Here is an 18,222-nt window from a genome sequence, read left to right as displayed (position 1 = left end):
TATATGATTTGCAAATATGTAATCCCATTTTGTGGGTTGTCTTTTCATTCTCTTGATAGTGTCCTTTCAAGCACAAATGTTTTTCATTTCAAAGAAGTACAGTTTATCTATATTTTGTTATATTGCTTGTGATTTTGGTGTCATATCTAAGCGCTCATCACCAATTTCAAGATCATGCAGCTACACCCCTATCTAAGAGTTTTCCTCTAAGAGTTTTATAGTTGTAGCTCTTATGTTTAGGTCTTTGATATATTTTGGGTTAATCTTCTCATATGGTGTGAAGTAAGGGTCCACCTTTATTTGTAGTGGCTATCTGGTTGTACAGCACCATTTTTTTTTAAATTTTTTTTTTAACGTTTATTTATTTTTGAGACGGAGAGAGACACAGCATGAACGGGGGAGGGGCAGAGAGAGAGGGAAACACAGAATCAGAAGCAGGCTCCAGGCTCTGAGCCATTAGCCCAGAGCCCGACGCGGGGCTCGAACCCGCGGACCGCAAGATCGTGACCTGAGCCGAAGTCGGACGCTCAACCGACTGAGCCACCCAGGCGCCCCCAGCACCATTTTTTAAAATATTATTCCTTCCCCACTGAATGTTCTTGACCAAAACCCCGCTAACCATAGATATGTGGGTTTATTTCTGGACTCTCAGTTCTGTTCCATTGTCCCCTTATGTCCATACTATGCTGTCTTGATGCATCTGCTTTATGTAGGTTTTGAGATTGGTGAGTGTGAGTCCTCCAACTTTGTTTTCTTTTTTAAGATTACTTTGGCTATTCTAGGTCTCTTGCTAACTCATATCATTTTTTGAATCAGCTTGTCAGTTTCTGTGAAGAAGCCAGTTGGGATTATGATAGGATTTCATCAAATCTGTGGATTCACTTGAGGAGGATTGCCATCTTAACAATACTAACTTTTCTGCTTCAAAACTATGGGATGTTTTCCCATTTTGTTAGGTTTTTAAGTTTTCATCAGTGTCTTGTAGTTTTTAGCACAAGTCTTGTACTTCTTTTGTTAGAATTATTCCAAAGTATCCTATTCTTTTGATGCTATTATAAATAGTACTGTTTCCTTAATTTTATTTTTAAGTTGTTCATTACAAGTATATAGAAATACAATAGATTTTTTTATATTGATCTAGTATCCTGCCACCTTGCTGAACTCAAGGATTCTTTAGGATTTTATATAAACAAGATAATGTCATCTTGGATGAAAAGAGATTTACTTCTTACTTTCCCATCTGGATGATTTTATTTCTTATTGTCTAATTGCCCTGGTTAAAATGTCTAGTACAAAGTTAAATAAAACTGACAATAACTGGCGTCCTTGAATTTTAATTGATCTTGTTGGAAAAGCGTCCAGTATTTCATCATTGAATATATTATTAGCTGTAGATTTTCCTGGGTGATCCTTCTCAGATTGAAAAAATTCCCTTTTATTCCTCATTTGTTGAGTGATTTTATTATGAAAGGATATTGGGTTTTGTTCCTTGTTTTGTGTGTCTATGGAGATGATCATGTGATTTTTGAAAGTTAAACCAACCTTGCATTCCTGAGAAAAATTCCCCTTCATCACAATGTGTAATGTTTTTGTATGTTGCAGGATTCAGTGTGCTATTATTTTGCTGGGGATTCTTGTGCCCAAATTCATAAAAGATACTTGTCTTGTTTTATTTTTAATTTTTTTTTAACATTTATTCATTTTTGAAAGACAGAGAGAGACAGAGCACAAACGGGGGATGGCCAGACAGAGAGGGAGACACAGAACCTGAAGGAGGCTCCAGGCTCCGAGCTGTCAGCACAGAGCCTGATGCAGGGCTTGAACTCACGGACCATGAGATCATGACCTGAGCCGAAGTCAGCCACTTAACTGACTGAGCCACCCAGGTGCCCCTATTTTTAATTTTTTTTGTCATGCCTTTGGTTTTGATAGGATAATACTGGCCTCATAGAATGAGTTGGGAAAAGTACCATCCTCCTCTATTTTGATGAAGTGTTTGCAAAGAATTGGTGGAATTCACTTGTAAGCCATCTAGACCTAGGCTTTTCTTGCTGGTAGTTATTGATTAGTGACTTTGTGTCTTTACATGTTGTAGGTCTACTCAGATTGTCCATTTCTTCTTCAGTCAGTTTGGGTCCTTTATGCCTTTCTAGGAATTTTCCCATTCATACTAAGGTATCTAATTTATTGGCATGTAATTGCTCATATTATTTCTTACCATCTTTTTTTTGTTTCTGTCAGGTGGGTAGTAAAGTCCACTCTTTCATTTCTTATTCTAGTACTTTGAGTACCACTTTCTCCTCTGTCCACTCCCGTCTCATCTGTATAGTTAATGTTTGCCAATTTTTTTTTTTTTTACCTTTTCAAAGCACCAGCTTATGGTTACATTGATTTTCTCCACTGTTGTTCTAGTCTCTATTTTATTAATTTGTACTCTAATCTTTTGTTATTAACTCTTCATACTTGCTTCAAGTTTATTTTACTTCCTCTTTTCAATGTCTTAATGTGGAAGTTTAGTTTATTGATTTGAGATCTTTCTTATTTTAAATATAGGCATATGCAACTATAAATGCCTCGCTAAGCCCTGCTTTAACTGCATTCTATATATTTGGTATGTTGTGTCTTCAATTTCCTTCATCGCAAGGTATGATATAAATTCTTTCTTATTTTTTTCTTTGGACCATTGGTTATTAGGAGTATGTTGTTTAATTTCTACCTATTTGTAAGTTTCCCAGATTTCCTTTTGTTATTGACTTATAGTTCCAGTCCATTGTGGTTAGAGAACATACTTTGTATTATTTCTGTCCTTTCAAATTTCCTTAGGTTTGTTTATGCCTAGCATATGGTCTATCTTGAATAATGTTTTATGTGGACTTAAGAAGAATGTGTATACAGGTGTTGTTGGATGGAGTGTTCTATAGATATCTCTTAGGTGTAGTTGGTTCATGGTGCTGTTCGAGTCTTCTTTTTTGTTGTTGTTGTTAATCTTCTGCCTAGTTGTATCTTATTGGAAGTGAGATATTGAATATTAGTCTCTGACTACTATTTTCAGTTGTCTATTTCTCCCTTCAAACCTCGCAGTTTTTGCTTCATGTGTTTTGGAGCTTTGTTTTTAGGTGTATATGTGTTTATAATTGTTATATTTTCCTGATGGATTGACCCATAAAATGCCCCTTTTTATGTCTAGTAACATTTTTTGCTTCAAAGTCTATTTTATTTGATGTTAGTATAGCCACTCCAACTTTTTTGAAACTGCTATTTATATGATACAGCTTTTCCATCCTTTTATTTTAAATCTATTTATAGCCTAGATCTAAAATATGTCTCCTGTAGATAGCATATAGGAGGATACTGCTTTTTTTGCCCATATAACAAACACTTCCTTTAGATTATATTGTTTAATCCACTTACATTTAGTGTTATTATAATATAGTTAGATTTATATCTGCCATTTTATTTTTTTGTTTTCTAAATATCTCATTTAAATTTTTTTAATGTTTATTTATTTTTGAGAGAGAGACAGAGAGATACAGAGTATAAGTGGGGGAGGGGCAGAGAGAAGGAGACATGGAATCTGAAGCAGGGTCCAGGCTCTGAGCTGTCAGCACAGAGCCTGACGTGGGGCTTGAACCCAACGAGCTGTGAGATCATGACCTGAGCTGAAGTCAGACGCTTAACCAACTGAGCCACCCAGGTTCCTCTAAATATCTAATTTTTAACCTACTCCTTCTTTACTATTTTCTGCATTAAGTGAATATTCTCTAATGTGGCATTTCAATTTCCTTAGTGATTTTTTTTCATAATAACTTTTGAGTTATTTCCTTATTGATTGTCCTAGGGCTTACTACAAACATATTTTGTTTTCCTGGTATGGTAGTCCACCCTCCGCCATGGAGATATGTCCCAAGACCCTCAGTGGATACCTGAAACCACATACAGTACCAAACCTTAGTCATACTAATTTTTTCCTCTATATGCATACATGCATATGATAAAGTTTAATTTATACAATAGACACAGTAAGAAATTAACAAAAATAACTAATAATGAAACAAAAATTATAGCAATATACTATAATAAAGGTTATGTGAATGTGGTCTCTCTCAAAATATCTTATTGTACTGTACTTAGCCTTCCTCTTGTGATGATGCGAGATGATAAAATGCCCACATGATGAGATGAAATGAGGTGAATGACATAAACATTGTGACATAGCATTACGTTACCATTGACCTTTTGATAATACATCATGGGTAACTGAAACCACAGAAAAGGAAATGCAGATAAGTGGGGGACTGCTACATATAAAAGCTTATTTTTGTATAACTTTTAAAATCATGGTAAAAAATCATGTAACATAAATTTACAATCTTAACCATTTTTTAAAAAATGTTTTATTTATTTTTGAAAGAGAGCAAGCATGAGCAGGGGAGGGGCAGAGAGAGAGGACAAAAGATCCAAAGCACGCTCTGCATTGACAGTAGTGAGCCTAATGTGGGGCCTGAACACACAAACCATGAGGTCAACCTGAGCTGAAGTCGGACACTCAACTGACTGAGCCATCCAGGTGTCCCTCAGTCTTAACCATTTTTAAGTGTATGGTTCAGTAGTCTTAAGTATATTCACATTGTTGGGGAATGAACTTTTCCATCTTGCAAAACTTAAATTCTAAACCCATTAAACAACACCTCCCCATTTTCCCTAGCCCCTCAACCACCATTCTACCTTCTATTTCTATGAACTTGACTGTTTTACAGACCTTCTATAATTGGAATCATACAGTCTTTGTTTTTTTATGACTGGCTTATTTCACTTAGCACAGTGTCTTCAAGTTTCATACAGGTTATAGCATATGAAAAAATGTCTTCCTTTTTTTCTTCTCTTGGAACACCACATAAAAAGTATTAGTCCTGAATTTTTTCGTTAGAAAAATAGCAGAGGGTGATAGTATAGGAAATCTGATGACTCAAAAAAAAAAAAAGGGTGAGCTCATGGGTTGAAGATGAGGGCAACTAAAATACTAAATGAATGATGAAAGAACTTAAACTTCTATTAATATCATTAGATTACAAAAGGAGGACATATGAAAAAAGAGCTGAGGGTGCCTGGGTGGCTCAGTTAGTAAAGCATCCGACTTCAGCTCAGGTCATGATCTCACTGTTTGTGGGTTTGAGCCCTGCATCAGGCTCTGTGCTGACAGCTCAGAGCCTGGAGCCTCCTTCAGATTCTGTGTCTCCCTCTCTCTCTGCCCCTCCCCCGCTCATGCTCTGTCTGTCTCCTTCAAAAATAAATAATGTCAATTTGTTTAATTTAACTTTTCATATAACTTTCAAAAATGTTGCCAATCTTACATGTCATAAGAATTATTATGTGGTATTTTAAATCCTTACATTTTTGTTATTTCTTATAATATACTTTAATATACAATAAGTGGATTGCTCATTTTTTATTGTGTTTTAGGAATATTTTGTATGGTTTAGATATGAATTTTTTTTGCAAATTTTGTATCAAATGTGTGTTTAGCAAATATTTTCTTATAATCTGTTGTCTGTTTTTTCATTCTCTTAGCACTACTCTGTCTTCCACAGAGTAGATGTTTATAATGTCAGTAAGTCCCGTTTATCCATTTTGTTTCATGGATTGTTTTGTAGTGTATATAAAAATATATCACCAAACCTGAGGTCTCTTAGATGTTCACCTGTTATCTTCTAGAAGTTTCTTAGTTTGCGATTTTGCATTTAGGTCTATGATCCACTTTGAGTTAATTTTTGTGAAAAGTGTAAATTCTATGTCTAGATTCATTTGTTTTGCATGTTTGTCCTATTGTCCTAGCATTATTTGTTGAAAAATTATCTTTTCTTCATTAAATTACTTTTGCTCTTTTGTCAAAAACCAGTTGACTGTATTTGTGTGGGTTTCTGAATCTGTTCTAAAGACAGATAAAGACATTGATCTATGTCTTTATTTGCTAATACATACTGTCAAAAATCAATTGACCATGGATGTGTGTGGTTATTTCTAGGCCCCCAATTCTATTTATTTTTCTATATACCTATCCTTAAAGCAGCACCACACTGTTCTCTTTTATGTAGTTGTGTAGTAAGTTTATAAATCACAAAGTGTGAGTCATCCAACTTTGTTCTTTTTCAACATTGCTTTGCTATTCAAGATGCTTATTTCTTTATGAATTTAAGAATTGGTTTTTTCATTTCTGTAAAATGGCTTTTGGAATTTTGATAGCGATTGCATTGAACCTGTATATGGCTTTGAGTAATATTGCCGTCTTAAGAACATTAAGTCTTCCATAGCATGAACATGGAATGTCTTTCCATTTATTTCAGTCTACTTCAATTCTTGCAACAATGTTTTGCAGATTTCAACCTACAATTTCTTTATCTCTTTCTTAAGATCGTTACTAGTGTTTTATTCTTTTGTATGCTATTGGAAATTGAATTTCTTAATTTCCTTTTCCATTGCTGCTGTACAGAAACACGAGTGATTTTTCAGTATTGATCTCGTATCTTAAAAATTAACCTAATTCATATACTAGGGCTATTTGCTAGTATTTTATTAAGGATTTTTATAACTATACTAATAATTTTCATCTGTAGTTTTTCTTTGTGATTTCTTTTTTGTTGTTGTTTGTTGTCTCTTCTTAATAAGGAGAATGCTGGCATAATAATGAATGAAATGTTCTCTCCACTATTTTATGGAAGAGTTTGGAAAGATTGATGTTAATTATCCTTTTAAATATTTGGTTGAATTTATGAGTAAAGCCATCTGATCCTAGGCTTTTCTTTGTTGAGGGGTTTTTAATTACTGATTTAACCTCTGTCTGTTATGGATCTGTTGAGATTTTCTATTCTTGAGTTTAGGTAATTTATGTGTTTCTTGGTATTGTTTGACATCTATTGTCGGTGTATTTGTCTTTTACCTTACATGAGAAATAAAAAGAGGAGTTACTAACACAAAATACAGTGATACTGGTTTTTATATTTACCTGTGTAGTTATCTTTACTGGTATTCCTTATTTCTTAATATGGCTTCAAGTTACTGTCTAATGTCTAGTGCCCTTCCTTTTCAGGCTAAAGAAGGCCTTTTAGAGTTTCTTATAGGTCAGGTCTACACTGACTTAGCTTGACTAAACTTTGGTCAGGCCTCTCTTCCCTTCACAAGCCCTGAATTTTGTTTTGTCCCCAGGTCTGAGCCTGAACAGCTCCCTGAACATGCACCCTGAACAGCTCATCCCAAGGTTGGCTGACTACAGTGGGAACATTTCATGTCAGACTACCCCATCATGCTTTTTGTTCACCTCCCCAACTCACTTGCCCAGTTTTCTCTCAAAAATTTCTGCTGAGCGTTTTCCATCCTCCCTATAAAAGAAAAACCTTTTTCTAAAGTTTATTTCCTTATGTCAGTGATCTCTACACCCAACATTTGGCTTGAACTCACAACCCTGAGATCAAGAGTCACATGCTCCCCCCAACTGAGCCAGCCAGTTGCCCCTTTTTTCTATTCAATTTTGAGATGCTTTCAGATTGAAGTCAGAGCATTGTTCCTATAGCAATAGTCTTTTTGAAATAAGTTTCTCCTTACCGAAGTCTGGATTTATTTTTATTTGATACTTGAAGGGTCCAGTGCTTATCTTCCTCACTGCTGAGAGAAATGCTATTATTTTATATACTGTTTACTATTATTTTTATTTCATTGCTAGCATTTCTAGTATTTAATTCGTTTGGCTTTCTACTATTCAAGGTAACTTTCCTATTTATGTTAATAACATACATCGATTTACATTTTTGCCTCCTTTGGTAGCTTGGTGTTCAAAAGGCACATAGGCTTTAAGACTTTTTCTCTGAGGTACTGAAAAAATACAGGGCTGCATACAGAAGTGACAACCACCTGCCACAGTCTCTGAATTGCTAAAGAAACATCAACGTTTTCAAAATTCTCCAGGTCCTTAGCGAGCGGACTTGTGGGAAATGGAGTCCGGAAGTTTCAGAGTCCGCCGCGCGTGGTCATGGGAACGGGTCTTCTTGCGGCTCCTTCTGCGCATGGGCAGTACTTCGCAGGCCCTTCTAGGTTCTCCCGCTTACGGTGAGAGACGGTGCGGAACCTCCACAATCCTGCAGGTCTGCCTGCCGCTCTGGGAGCTGGTGCGGCCCAAGTGGGAGGGTTGGCGAGGCCAGAGGGTTGGCGAGCTCCCAAAGGATCCCCGAGCTCCCAAAGGTGCCTAGCGTGGGGAAGAGGCCCGCGAACCCCGGCGGGACCCTCGGCTGTTGTACCCGAGAGACTGGGTGGGGGAGGCTTCTGCCGGGTGGAGGGACTCCGGGACCGGAGAGTTTGTGTTAGGGGGAGGGGCCGGCGTGGGATGCGGGGATGCGGGGACCAGGTACCCCGGGGAAGATGCACATTCCGCGTGGATCCCGGGGCGTGGCTTGTGCGGCCGCGGGAGGAGCGTCCGGTGCGCATGCGTGGTGGGTGCGCTCAGCCGCAGAGAGAGGGGGCCCGGGTTGAGCGGGTGTTTTGATGCAGGGCAGCACCGGGTATAAAAGAGTCATCTGGGAAAAATAACCTACCTGAGACTTTACGTCTGTAAAACTGAAGGTATTCATAACATCTGCCTCCTGGAGTTCAGAGGCCTAGCAGTAAATATTAGCGACTGTTAACAGACTTCTTATTCGTTACTTTATGCTCACTTAGGTGGGTATAGCTCTCCTTGCTGTAACAAATTGGAAAACTGAGACCGAGAGGAAAGTTATATGCCCGAAGTCACAACATTAGCAGATAAACTAGAAGATAGTTTTAGTTGTTTCTCCAAATGTCTTGGTCTTTGCAATTTACTATCTTGGTTATAAAAGCCAGCACTGCATCCTGCACGCTTAGCAGAAGTAATTTGGCATGTGAAGAAACAATTTGAACGATTGAATCTTACCATGGCAGTTCTGTTTGAGGGATTTCTAGGTGTCTTCAGAGCCTCTGATAGACAGCATAATTGTTTCTGAGTTAGGTCTGTAACTGTTCTCAGAAGCCTTGATTTGAGTTTATTGAAGGTCTGACCTGAGAGATTCCATGGAGCAACAAATACAGTTGAACTGTGGGCCTGGATGACAATTCAGTTAAAAAGAATTTGCCCCTTGGGTACTTTTCTCATCTACCTTTGAATGAAGCACGTTTTGTCAAGTAAGGAAGAGTCTCTGGGAACAGAATCTTACCTGGAGAGAACCATTCCATGATTTGACTGAGTTTTTGAGCAGAGGCAGTGTAGTTCCCAGAGAGGAGCAGATACTAGGTTTGCACAGCCTGTTCAGAATGAGTGAGATTTGAGAATGTTGCCACCTTCAGAATCCTTCAGGGCTGCCTAATGAAGGGAAGTCTGGACCAGGTTTCAGAAGAGAGGCATCTGGGTTGCACCAATGGAGGACAGTTAGGCTTCATTGGAGGCGCTCCAAGGACATGCAGGAAGGGGCCTTAAAACCAGATCTGAATCAGTCTTGTCTCACCAATCCCAGCTCATCCCCCACTCTCTTTATTTTTCACTCACTCTTCCCAGATTCCGAGCTGTCTTTCACATGATGAATCTGACATTTAAAGGTGTGCGGATGAGTTCTTTATAGGATAGCAGTACAAGAAGAGTTTATTTTTCTTCCTAAAAGGTGAGGAAAAATTGGTGCTGAGGGTGTAAGTGAATTTCCCTGGTTTTGTGTTAGGGGCAGAGCCCAAAGTAGATATTGAATCTCCCCACACCCAGGCCAGTGCTGACCACATCATCACTGTGGAAACACATTTCTTAAAAGACAGCCGTTTCAGAGTGTACATCTATTTTAGAAAAACAATTAAAAAGTACCCTTACCTGAAAGTGCCTCCGTCCTTTTTTTTCACAGCTTCGGTTGAGTTCTCTAATTTGGGGAGTAAACAAGGAAATATACATGTAACAACTTTTATTATAAAACCTTTGCTGAAGGTGTAGTGTTCCTTCATTTAGCATATTGTCATTTGTTTAACCAATTTTCTGATTTTTAAAACTTCTTTGAAGTAGAATAAAGGGGTTATTATTTTAAACTGTTTTAAAATATCAATATTGTAAAATATCAATAGACAAGAGTTCCATTCACCCAGTGAAAAATTGCACACCCAAGCTTTGCATGGCCAAATCACAGTCACATGTGGCCATGTGGGTGCTTTATCTTATGTCCTTTCCTGCCCCTTCTCCAAGGTGAAAAGGATATAAAATGCCTATAGAGAGACATTTTATCCTGGTGATGTTGGTGGCTTTTTAAGAAGGCAAATCCAGGAACTGCAAAGCAATCTGTATCTTTAATGACTTCATTCCTGTTTTTCTATCCCAGCTATACTTTCAGAGATTTCAACATTTTTCCAAGAAAGACCAGCAAATTATGAAGAAATCCTATGTGAGTTGTTGTTGAAGTCATTTTATGCTTTGTTTTATAATGGATTTTATGAGGGTAACGACTCCTGTATTTTAAATGAAAAGTAGAAATAGATAAAATGAACCTGAGGGAAACAGCATGACACAATGGTTCTCGAACTTTAGTGCACATCAGATCAAAACTGGAAAGTTTATTAAACCCATAGAATGGGACCCGAAAATTTTCATTTTGAACAGGATTGCAGGTGATGTTGAGGTCTATAGACCAGTAGCATTGGAGTAACAGATCAATAGGGCAAAGTTGACGAGACACACACACACACACAGTTCAAATGAAATTAGATGGTTAGCAAACTTAAGTTGCAAATATTTCTGACCTTTTAGCCATGACCAAAAAAAAAAAAAAAAAAAAGACTGTTAACATTGATCATGCACCGAGCAATCTGACTCCATTTGGAGCCTAAAGACTTTCTGGCATTGAGAGGTGAATAAAACAACTTTTGTTTCTTTTATGTAGATGATAAACAACCTTCTGGTGGCAACCAGAATGCCTATAATTATCTTTCAGTGGAAGCAAAAGACAAAGCTGAGCAGAGCCCAGTTAATGAGGTTTTTTAGGACACCATGTTACTGAAGCCACGTAGACAGCTTTCCGATGATCTTGATTTATTTTTGGTTTTGTTTTCCCTCGATAAAAGTTACTCTGGAATTCTCAGTCCCTGGCAACCAGTAAAATACATTCTGTTGCTGTAGACTTGCCTCTTCTGGGTCTTTTATATAAATACAGTCACATGATACGTATTTTTGTGTGTGTCTTCCTTCACTTAGCAGAAGCTTTAAAAGTTTGTTCGTATTGTAGGATGTTACAGACTTCATTTTCTTATCCAACTTTATTAAGGTGTATTTGACAAAACTCTAAGACGTTTAAAGTGTACATCATGATGATTTTGATATTTGTATACATTGTGAAAGGACTCCTCCTGTCTAGTTAGCAAACACGTCCGTTACCTCACGTAGTTCTTCGTTTCTTGGCGTAGCAACTTTTTTTTTAATGTTTTATTATTAAAAACAATATTTTTTAATGTTTATTTTTGAGACAGAGAGAGAGAGGAGACAGAGTTTGAGTAGGGGAGGGGCAGAGAGAGAGGGAGACACAGAATCTGAAGCAGGCTCCAGGCTCTGAGCTGTCAGCACAGAGCCCTATGTAGGGCTCGAACCCACGAACAGTGAGATCATGACCTGAGTTGAATTCGGAGGCTTAACTGCCTGAGCCACCCAGGTATCACTGGCATAGCAAATTTTAATTGTACAATACAGGGATACCAGCTCTAGTCCCCATGTTACACCTTAGATCATCAAGCCTTCTTCATTTTATAGCTGAATGTGTGTGCCTTTTTACCAAGACTTCGTTCCTTTTTATTGGTGAATAATATTCCATTGCACAGATGGAGGACCACATTTTGTTTATCCACTTATTGGTTAATGGACATTGGGTCTTTTTCTGCCTTTCCACTGTTGTGAATAGTGCTGCTCTGAACATTTCATGTGCAAGTTTTGCTTGAATATGTGTCTTTAGTTCTTCTGGGTGTTTACTCAGAGGTGATAATGCTGGACCATATGTTAGTTGTATTCTTACCTTACTGAGGAACCGTCAGACTTGTTCACAGTGGCTGCACAATTTCACATTTCCACCAGCAATGTATGCAAGTTTGTTTCTCCTCGTTGTTGACAACGCTTTCTTTTTATGTTAGCCATCCTAGTGGGTTCGAAGTAATATATCATTGTGGTTTTGATTTGCTTTTCCCTAATGACTAATGAGTACCTTTTCATGTGCTTGTTTGGTATTTGGATATCTGCTTTGCATGCATGTCTGTTCAAATCCTTGGCCCATTTTTATTATTATTATTACTCCTGGCACCCTTTATTTTTATTTTTTTCTGTATTATTATTTTTTAATGTTTATTTTTGAAAGAGAGAGCGATTACGTGAGAGTGGGGGAGGGGCAGAGAGAGGGAGAGACAGAATGTGAATCAGGCTCTGCACTGTCAGCGCAAAGTCTGACGTGGGGCTGGAACCCACAAACCGTGAGATTGTGACATGAGCCAAAGTCAGATGCTCAGCCGACTGAACCATCCAGGTGCCCCTCAAATCCTTGGTTCATTTTTTAAATTGGATTTTTTGTTAGTATTTTGGGTACTAGATTTTTTAAATTTTTTTTATTTTATTTTTTGAGGGACAGAGACAGAGAACTAGTCAGGGAGGGGCAGAGAGAGAGGGAGACACAGAATCCGAAGCAGGCTCCAGACTCTGAGCTGTCAGCACAGAGCCTGACGCAGGGCTCGAACTCACAAACCACGAGATCATGACCTGAGCTGAAGTCGGATGCTCAACCGACTGAGCCACCCAGGCGCCCCATTGGGTACTAGACTTTTATCAGATGTATGATTTTCAAATATTTCTTCTCATTCTGTGAGTTGTCTTTTCATTCTCTTGATGGCATGTCCTTTGATTCACAAAAGGTTATAATTTGGTAAAATCTGGTTTCTCTTTTTCTTTATTGCATTTGCCATTGATGTCTTGTCTAAGAATCCATGTCAAATCTAAGATCATGAAGATTCATTCCTGTTTTCTTCTAAGAGTTATAGTTTTTAGCTCTTACATGTAGGTCTTTGATCTGTTTTGAGATAATTTTTGTGTATAATATGAGGGAGGGGTCCATTTTCATTCATTTGCATGTGGATATCCAGTTCCAATGTCATTTGTTGAAGAGACTATTTTTTTTCTCCCACACCCCTTAGGCTTGTTACTGTTAGGTAAGGTGCAGTTTTGTTGTTGTGTAAGGAGTTTCTGTAAAGAAAGACTTTTTTGTAAAGACTGTATTTGCTCCATTTCATTACAGAAGTGTATTCCATTTACCAATGGTGAACTAGTAATTAAAAAAAATTTTTTTTTGTGTTTTTATTTATTTTTGAGAAAGAGAGTGCGCACACATGCAAGTGGGGGAAGGGCAGAGGGAGAGAGGGAGACACAGAATCCGAAGCAGGCTCCAGGCTTTGAGCTGTCAGCACAGAGCCTGATGCGGGGCTCAAACTCATGAACCGCGAGATCACGACCTGACCCCAAGTTGGACACTTAACCTACTGAGCCACCCAGGTGTCCCCCAGTGGTGAACTAGAGATTTTCTTAAATGCCTGGGGCCAACAAAACCAAAAATCTCTGAGTCCTTGCTGCTGGGGTCTAGGTGTGTTGGGTTATACCACCACCACCACCACCGGCACGAGACCGGGCCGTTGACAACTCTTCCCTCGCGCTCACTTCCTGTTGGCGCAGAGCTGATGGCCACCAGAGGTGAGAGCCTGGGGCTTCATTGGGTCTTTTCTGAACATGCATCCTGTCCTGAATACGTGTGTCTTCTAGATTTCCAGGAACATGTGGAAGCTTTTCAGTCTCAAGCTATTCCACTCCCCAGCGTTTCTCACCAGACTTTTTTGGCATGTCTTGTTCGCCCCACGCGTTATCTTTTGCCCCTGGTGGCAGCAGCTGGTTCATTTGCCTTCACATGTTTTCAGCAGGTGCCCTCCCTGTATCCTGTGTTGTGCGAGAGTTATAGGAGTATTTTGCCTTAGTCTTTTCATGTCTCCACTAGGCAGGTCAAAACAGGCAGTCCCCATTGTTTGAGAACCAGCTCTGTTCTATTCTCTCCAGCACCAGGAATCCACACCAAGAATGTGGGATTTCATCTTCCAAGACTGTTGCTGAGCCAGTTCGTGGGTTGAATTGTGTCTCCCGAAAATTCATGTGTTGGAGCCCTAACCCCCGATACCTTAGAATGTGACCTTATTTGGAGGTAGGATCTTTACCAAGGTAATCAAGTTAAAGTGACATCATTAGGGTGGGCCCTAATATGGTATGACTGGTGTCCTCATCAAAGGGAGATTTGGACCCAGAGCTGCGTACAGAGGGAAGATGATGAGACACAGGGAGACGGTCGCCTGCAAGCCCACGGAAGAAGCCTTGACCGGCTTCTTCCCTCGCAGAAGGAACCACCTTGCCAACACCATAGTCTTGGAGTCTAGCCTCCGCACTGCGACCGTAACTTTCTGTTAGGACAGCCGCCCAGTTTGCGTTCTTTGCTGTGGCGGCTCTGGCCCACGAGGGCCCCCTGCGAGGCTGAGGTGGAGCAAGGCTAAGTCAAAGCCACACGGGTCTCTCCTACCAGGTTTCAGCTGCCTTCTGTATCCGTCCTTCGGTAGGTGGTTGTCAACCTTTGCCTCTTTTCCAGAGGTCTGATAAAATTCATTCGGATAGTTGTTGCCATTGTTCTGATGTTTCTGTGGAGGGATGGACCCCGGGCAGTTCCCCGCTCTTACCTTCCTGATCCAGACCCGCTTCGGGGATCGTTTGCAGGGCACGAGTTGCTCGACCTCTCTGCCTGTGCTCTTGTGCGGTCCCTACTGCTGGCTCCTGTGACTCCACACAAGCCCCTTCCTCCTGTCAGTGAGATTTCCCTCATGGAATCTTGACTTGGCAGACCATGTTTCCTATTACATTAATTTCCTACTAGAGCTGTAACAAATTACCTCGGAGGTAGTGGCTGGAGCCGACACAGATTTGTCCTCTTACAGATCTGGAAGTCTGACGTCGGAAATGACTCTGACGGGGCTAAGGTCAAGGCAGTGGCAGGACAGGTATCTTCTGGAGGCTCTGAGGGGAGAATCTGTTTCCTTGCTTTTTTGGCGGGGTGGGGGGGGGGTGGCTCTTGTGGCACCTTCCTCCATTTTCAAAGCACATTACGTCAATCACTGCCTTTTTGTCTCCACGTCGCCTTCCCGTCTGTAGTCCAGTCTCTGCCAGCTTGTTAGGACACCTGTCATTATGCTCCAGGCAAGATCTGGATAATCCAGGAAAATCTCTTTTCAAGATTCTTACCTTAATCATATATGCAAAGCCCCTTTAGCCATGTACAGGAATGTTCACAGGTTCCGGGGATTAGATGTGAATATCTCTGGGGCCATTAATCACCCTACCACTCCTGGCTTTTCATCCGTGACTCACTGTTCGCTTCTATTTGTGTATGTACATTGATTTGTCATTCCATTTGTGTAGGGAGACAACCGTGTGTATGTATCATGAAGGAATATATATTTTTGTTGTATATGATTTTTAGAATTCTGAAGGCTGTATCTCATTTGATGTGTATGTTACCTCAGCTCTGTGTTTAAAATTTAATATTGCATTCAAGATCTATCCAAGTTGATTAATACTTAATTCTTTCTAATGTTGTTATGACACCATACATTTTAGTTGTCCGTTTCTTTAAGGCATGCCATTTTCATTTTTCATTTTTATGTATAATTCTCCAGTGAACATCTTTTACATTTTCTCTCCCCGAATAAGAGCAAGCATTTCAAGCACACCAGAGCCTACACACATGATTAATATTGTTGGACCCTGAAAGGAAAGGACTTGCACTGTCACTTGGTACTGCCTGATTGGTCTCCTAAGTAACCATACCGCTCACGCCAGCTTATAGGATAGCACAGAGTTCTTTACCTCCTTATTGATGGTTGTTATTGTTATTTAAAAATTATTGCTTGGGGCACCAGCGTGGCTCAGTTGGTTGGGCTTCTGACTGCAGCTCCTGTCAGGTCATAGTCTTACAGGTCGTGAGTTCCAGCCCCGCTTCGGGCTCTGTGCTGACAGCTCAGAGCCTGGAGCCTGCTTCGGATTGTGTTTTCCTCTCTCTCTTGCCCTTCCCCTGCTCTCTCTCTCTCTCTCTCTCAAAAATAAATAAACATTTTAAAAAAAATTAAAAAATTATGGCCAGTCTGATGGATAATGAAAGGCTCATTGTTGTGATTTGTATTTCTCTGATTATTTTATCAGATTGTGTCTTTCAGTTTTCTTCTGTGAAACGTTGGCTTATATATTTTGTATATTTTTACATATTTTTCTCTTGATTTCGTTCTTGTGTTTCTTACTAATTTGTAAATATCCTTTATGAGTTTTGTATAGTAATCTTTGTTTTTATTCGTTGTAAATATCTTCTCCAGGGTTTGTTCTATCTTTTAACTTTACGGTATTGTTGGTCATGTGGAAATGTTGTATTTTGATGTAGGCAGATTTGTGAATCTTTTTTTCAAGGTTTTTGTTTTTATTTGTTGGGTTTTTAGTTTTTTTTTGCGTTTTTTGTTTTTGTTTGTTTTCTGCAGTCCTTTTATCCTTTGGGTATATTCCCATTGTGATATGTAGTCACATTCCTATGCCTTAAATTCAGCAGATATTTTCTCACTGAGGTGTACCATCAAATTGAGACACAGTTAGATTCATTTGTTTCATTTGCTATTTGTTTTAGGGTTTTGTTTTCATTTTGATAATTATTTTTGTTTAAGTATAAAAAACACAGTTTTCTGAAGATGAACTGTACATATAATACACAGCATATTCAGAAATCAGTCTGGCTTCTATCTCTGTCCCCTCCATCCTGTTTCTTGTTCCTTCCCTTACCTTTTGAGGGTGACCATTTTAAGTTTTTTTTTTTTAATTAAAAATAATTTTTTTTTTTTATTTTAGAGCGCACATGAGCAGGGCACAGGGAGAGAGAGAGGGAATCTCAAGCAGGCTCCACATTCAGTGCAGAGCCTGATGTTGGGTTCGCTCCCACAACCTGGGATCTTGACCTGAGCCGAAATCCAGAATCAGGCAGGCAACCAACTGAGCCACTCAGGTGCCCCAAGTTTTCATTTGAATTCCAGTTAATTAACATACAGTGTTATGTTAATTTTACTTGTACAATTCAGTGATTCTCATTTTGTTATTTTTAATTAAGCAGACCCATGTGTAGGTCTTTGTGGGTCGCATATTATACTTGATTTTCTCACTTAAACTTTTTGTCACTTAATAATATATTATGGAGTTCACTCTGTAGCACTATACGGAGATATTCCCCAGTTCTTTTTCCAGTCGCTCCGCACCACTCCATGGTGTGAGTCTATCATAACACATTCAACCAGTTCTTTATTAATTTGGGTGGTTTCTAGTCTTTTGTAAATATAAATAGTGATGTAGCCTTGCGCCTGTGTCTTTTCTTTCTTTGGCTAGCGTGCCCTGTGGTTGGTTCCCAGAAGTGGGATTTCTGGGTTAAGTGGTAAATCCATCTGTAATTTAGCTAACTATTGCCATATTCCACTTCTTAGTGGTTAATCATTTTACATTCTCAACAGCAGGATATCAGGATGCTTTTATGTCAACAGCAAATTAAATTAAGTATATATGTTGTTATTCTTTTGGATTTCTGCCAGTCCGATAGGAGTGAAATTGTTCGGTATAATTTTTATTTTCACTTTTCTTTTTAAAGGGTGAGCTTGATTTTATAAGGTTTAGTTAGTGCCATTAGTGTTTCTCTTCCTGTGAGTTATCTCTTCTCAGTTCCTGTCCATATTTCATGGGGCAGTTGCTTTTTTCCTTTTAAGGAGCTCATTATATACGGATATTAACGCTTTCTTTGTCACCTAAGTTGTGAATACTTACCTCTGAGTTGTCATTTTTGTTTACTTTTGATTTTGGTTTTAACTTTATTTAACTCTGCAGAGGGTTTTCTTTGCTTGTTTTTTAATTTTTTTGGTCAAATTTGTTATTTTATTGCATCAGGATTTTTAGTCACGGTTAGGAAAATTTTATTCTTTCTTAAGTTATCGGGGAACTCACCCATGTTTTCTTCCATACCTTATGTAGTCTTTTACATTAACCTTGACCAATCTGTTTGCAGTTTTCTTGATGTATAGATGAGAAAGGATCCCATTTATCTTTCTTATCCTATTAAGTTATCTTAT

At 38.9% G+C, this 18,222-nt stretch overlaps 1 protein-coding gene across 8 annotated transcripts in view; it reads left to right on the top strand.

Moving 5' to 3' along the window:
* The first annotated feature begins 7,967 nt into the window (after positions 1–7,967).
* LOC109255369 (zinc finger protein 345-like) overlaps positions 7,968–18,222 on the top strand; it is a 29,541-nt gene continuing 19,286 nt past the window's right edge. For 2 of the 8 annotated variants that reach the window (XM_053910133.1, XM_053910135.1), the window contains exons 1-4: positions 8,026–8,132; positions 9,554–9,656; positions 10,350–10,412; positions 14,096–14,254. Coding sequence is in view for 4 of the 8 variants with exons in the window: in XM_019429975.2 (XP_019285520.2) it covers positions 7,983–8,132; positions 10,350–10,412 (213 nt within the window). In the remaining 4 variants the exon portion in view is untranslated. Of the gene's footprint in view, positions 8,133–9,553; positions 9,657–10,349; positions 10,413–14,095; positions 14,255–14,427; positions 14,640–14,668; positions 15,079–18,222 lie in introns of those variants that run through there. The other 6 variants (XM_019429975.2, XM_019429974.2, XM_053910132.1 and 3 more) reach the window with 5 other exon arrangements.

The sequence above is a fragment of the Panthera pardus genome, unplaced genomic scaffold (genome assembly GCF_024362965.1).
Source record: "Panthera pardus isolate Hobbes unplaced genomic scaffold, ASM2436296v1 HiC_scaffold_22, whole genome shotgun sequence".
In the NCBI taxonomy this organism is placed as follows: Eukaryota; Metazoa; Chordata; class Mammalia; order Carnivora; family Felidae; genus Panthera; species Panthera pardus.
Note: the sequence above shows the minus strand (reverse complement) of the source record. Positions and strands in the feature narration are given on the sequence as shown.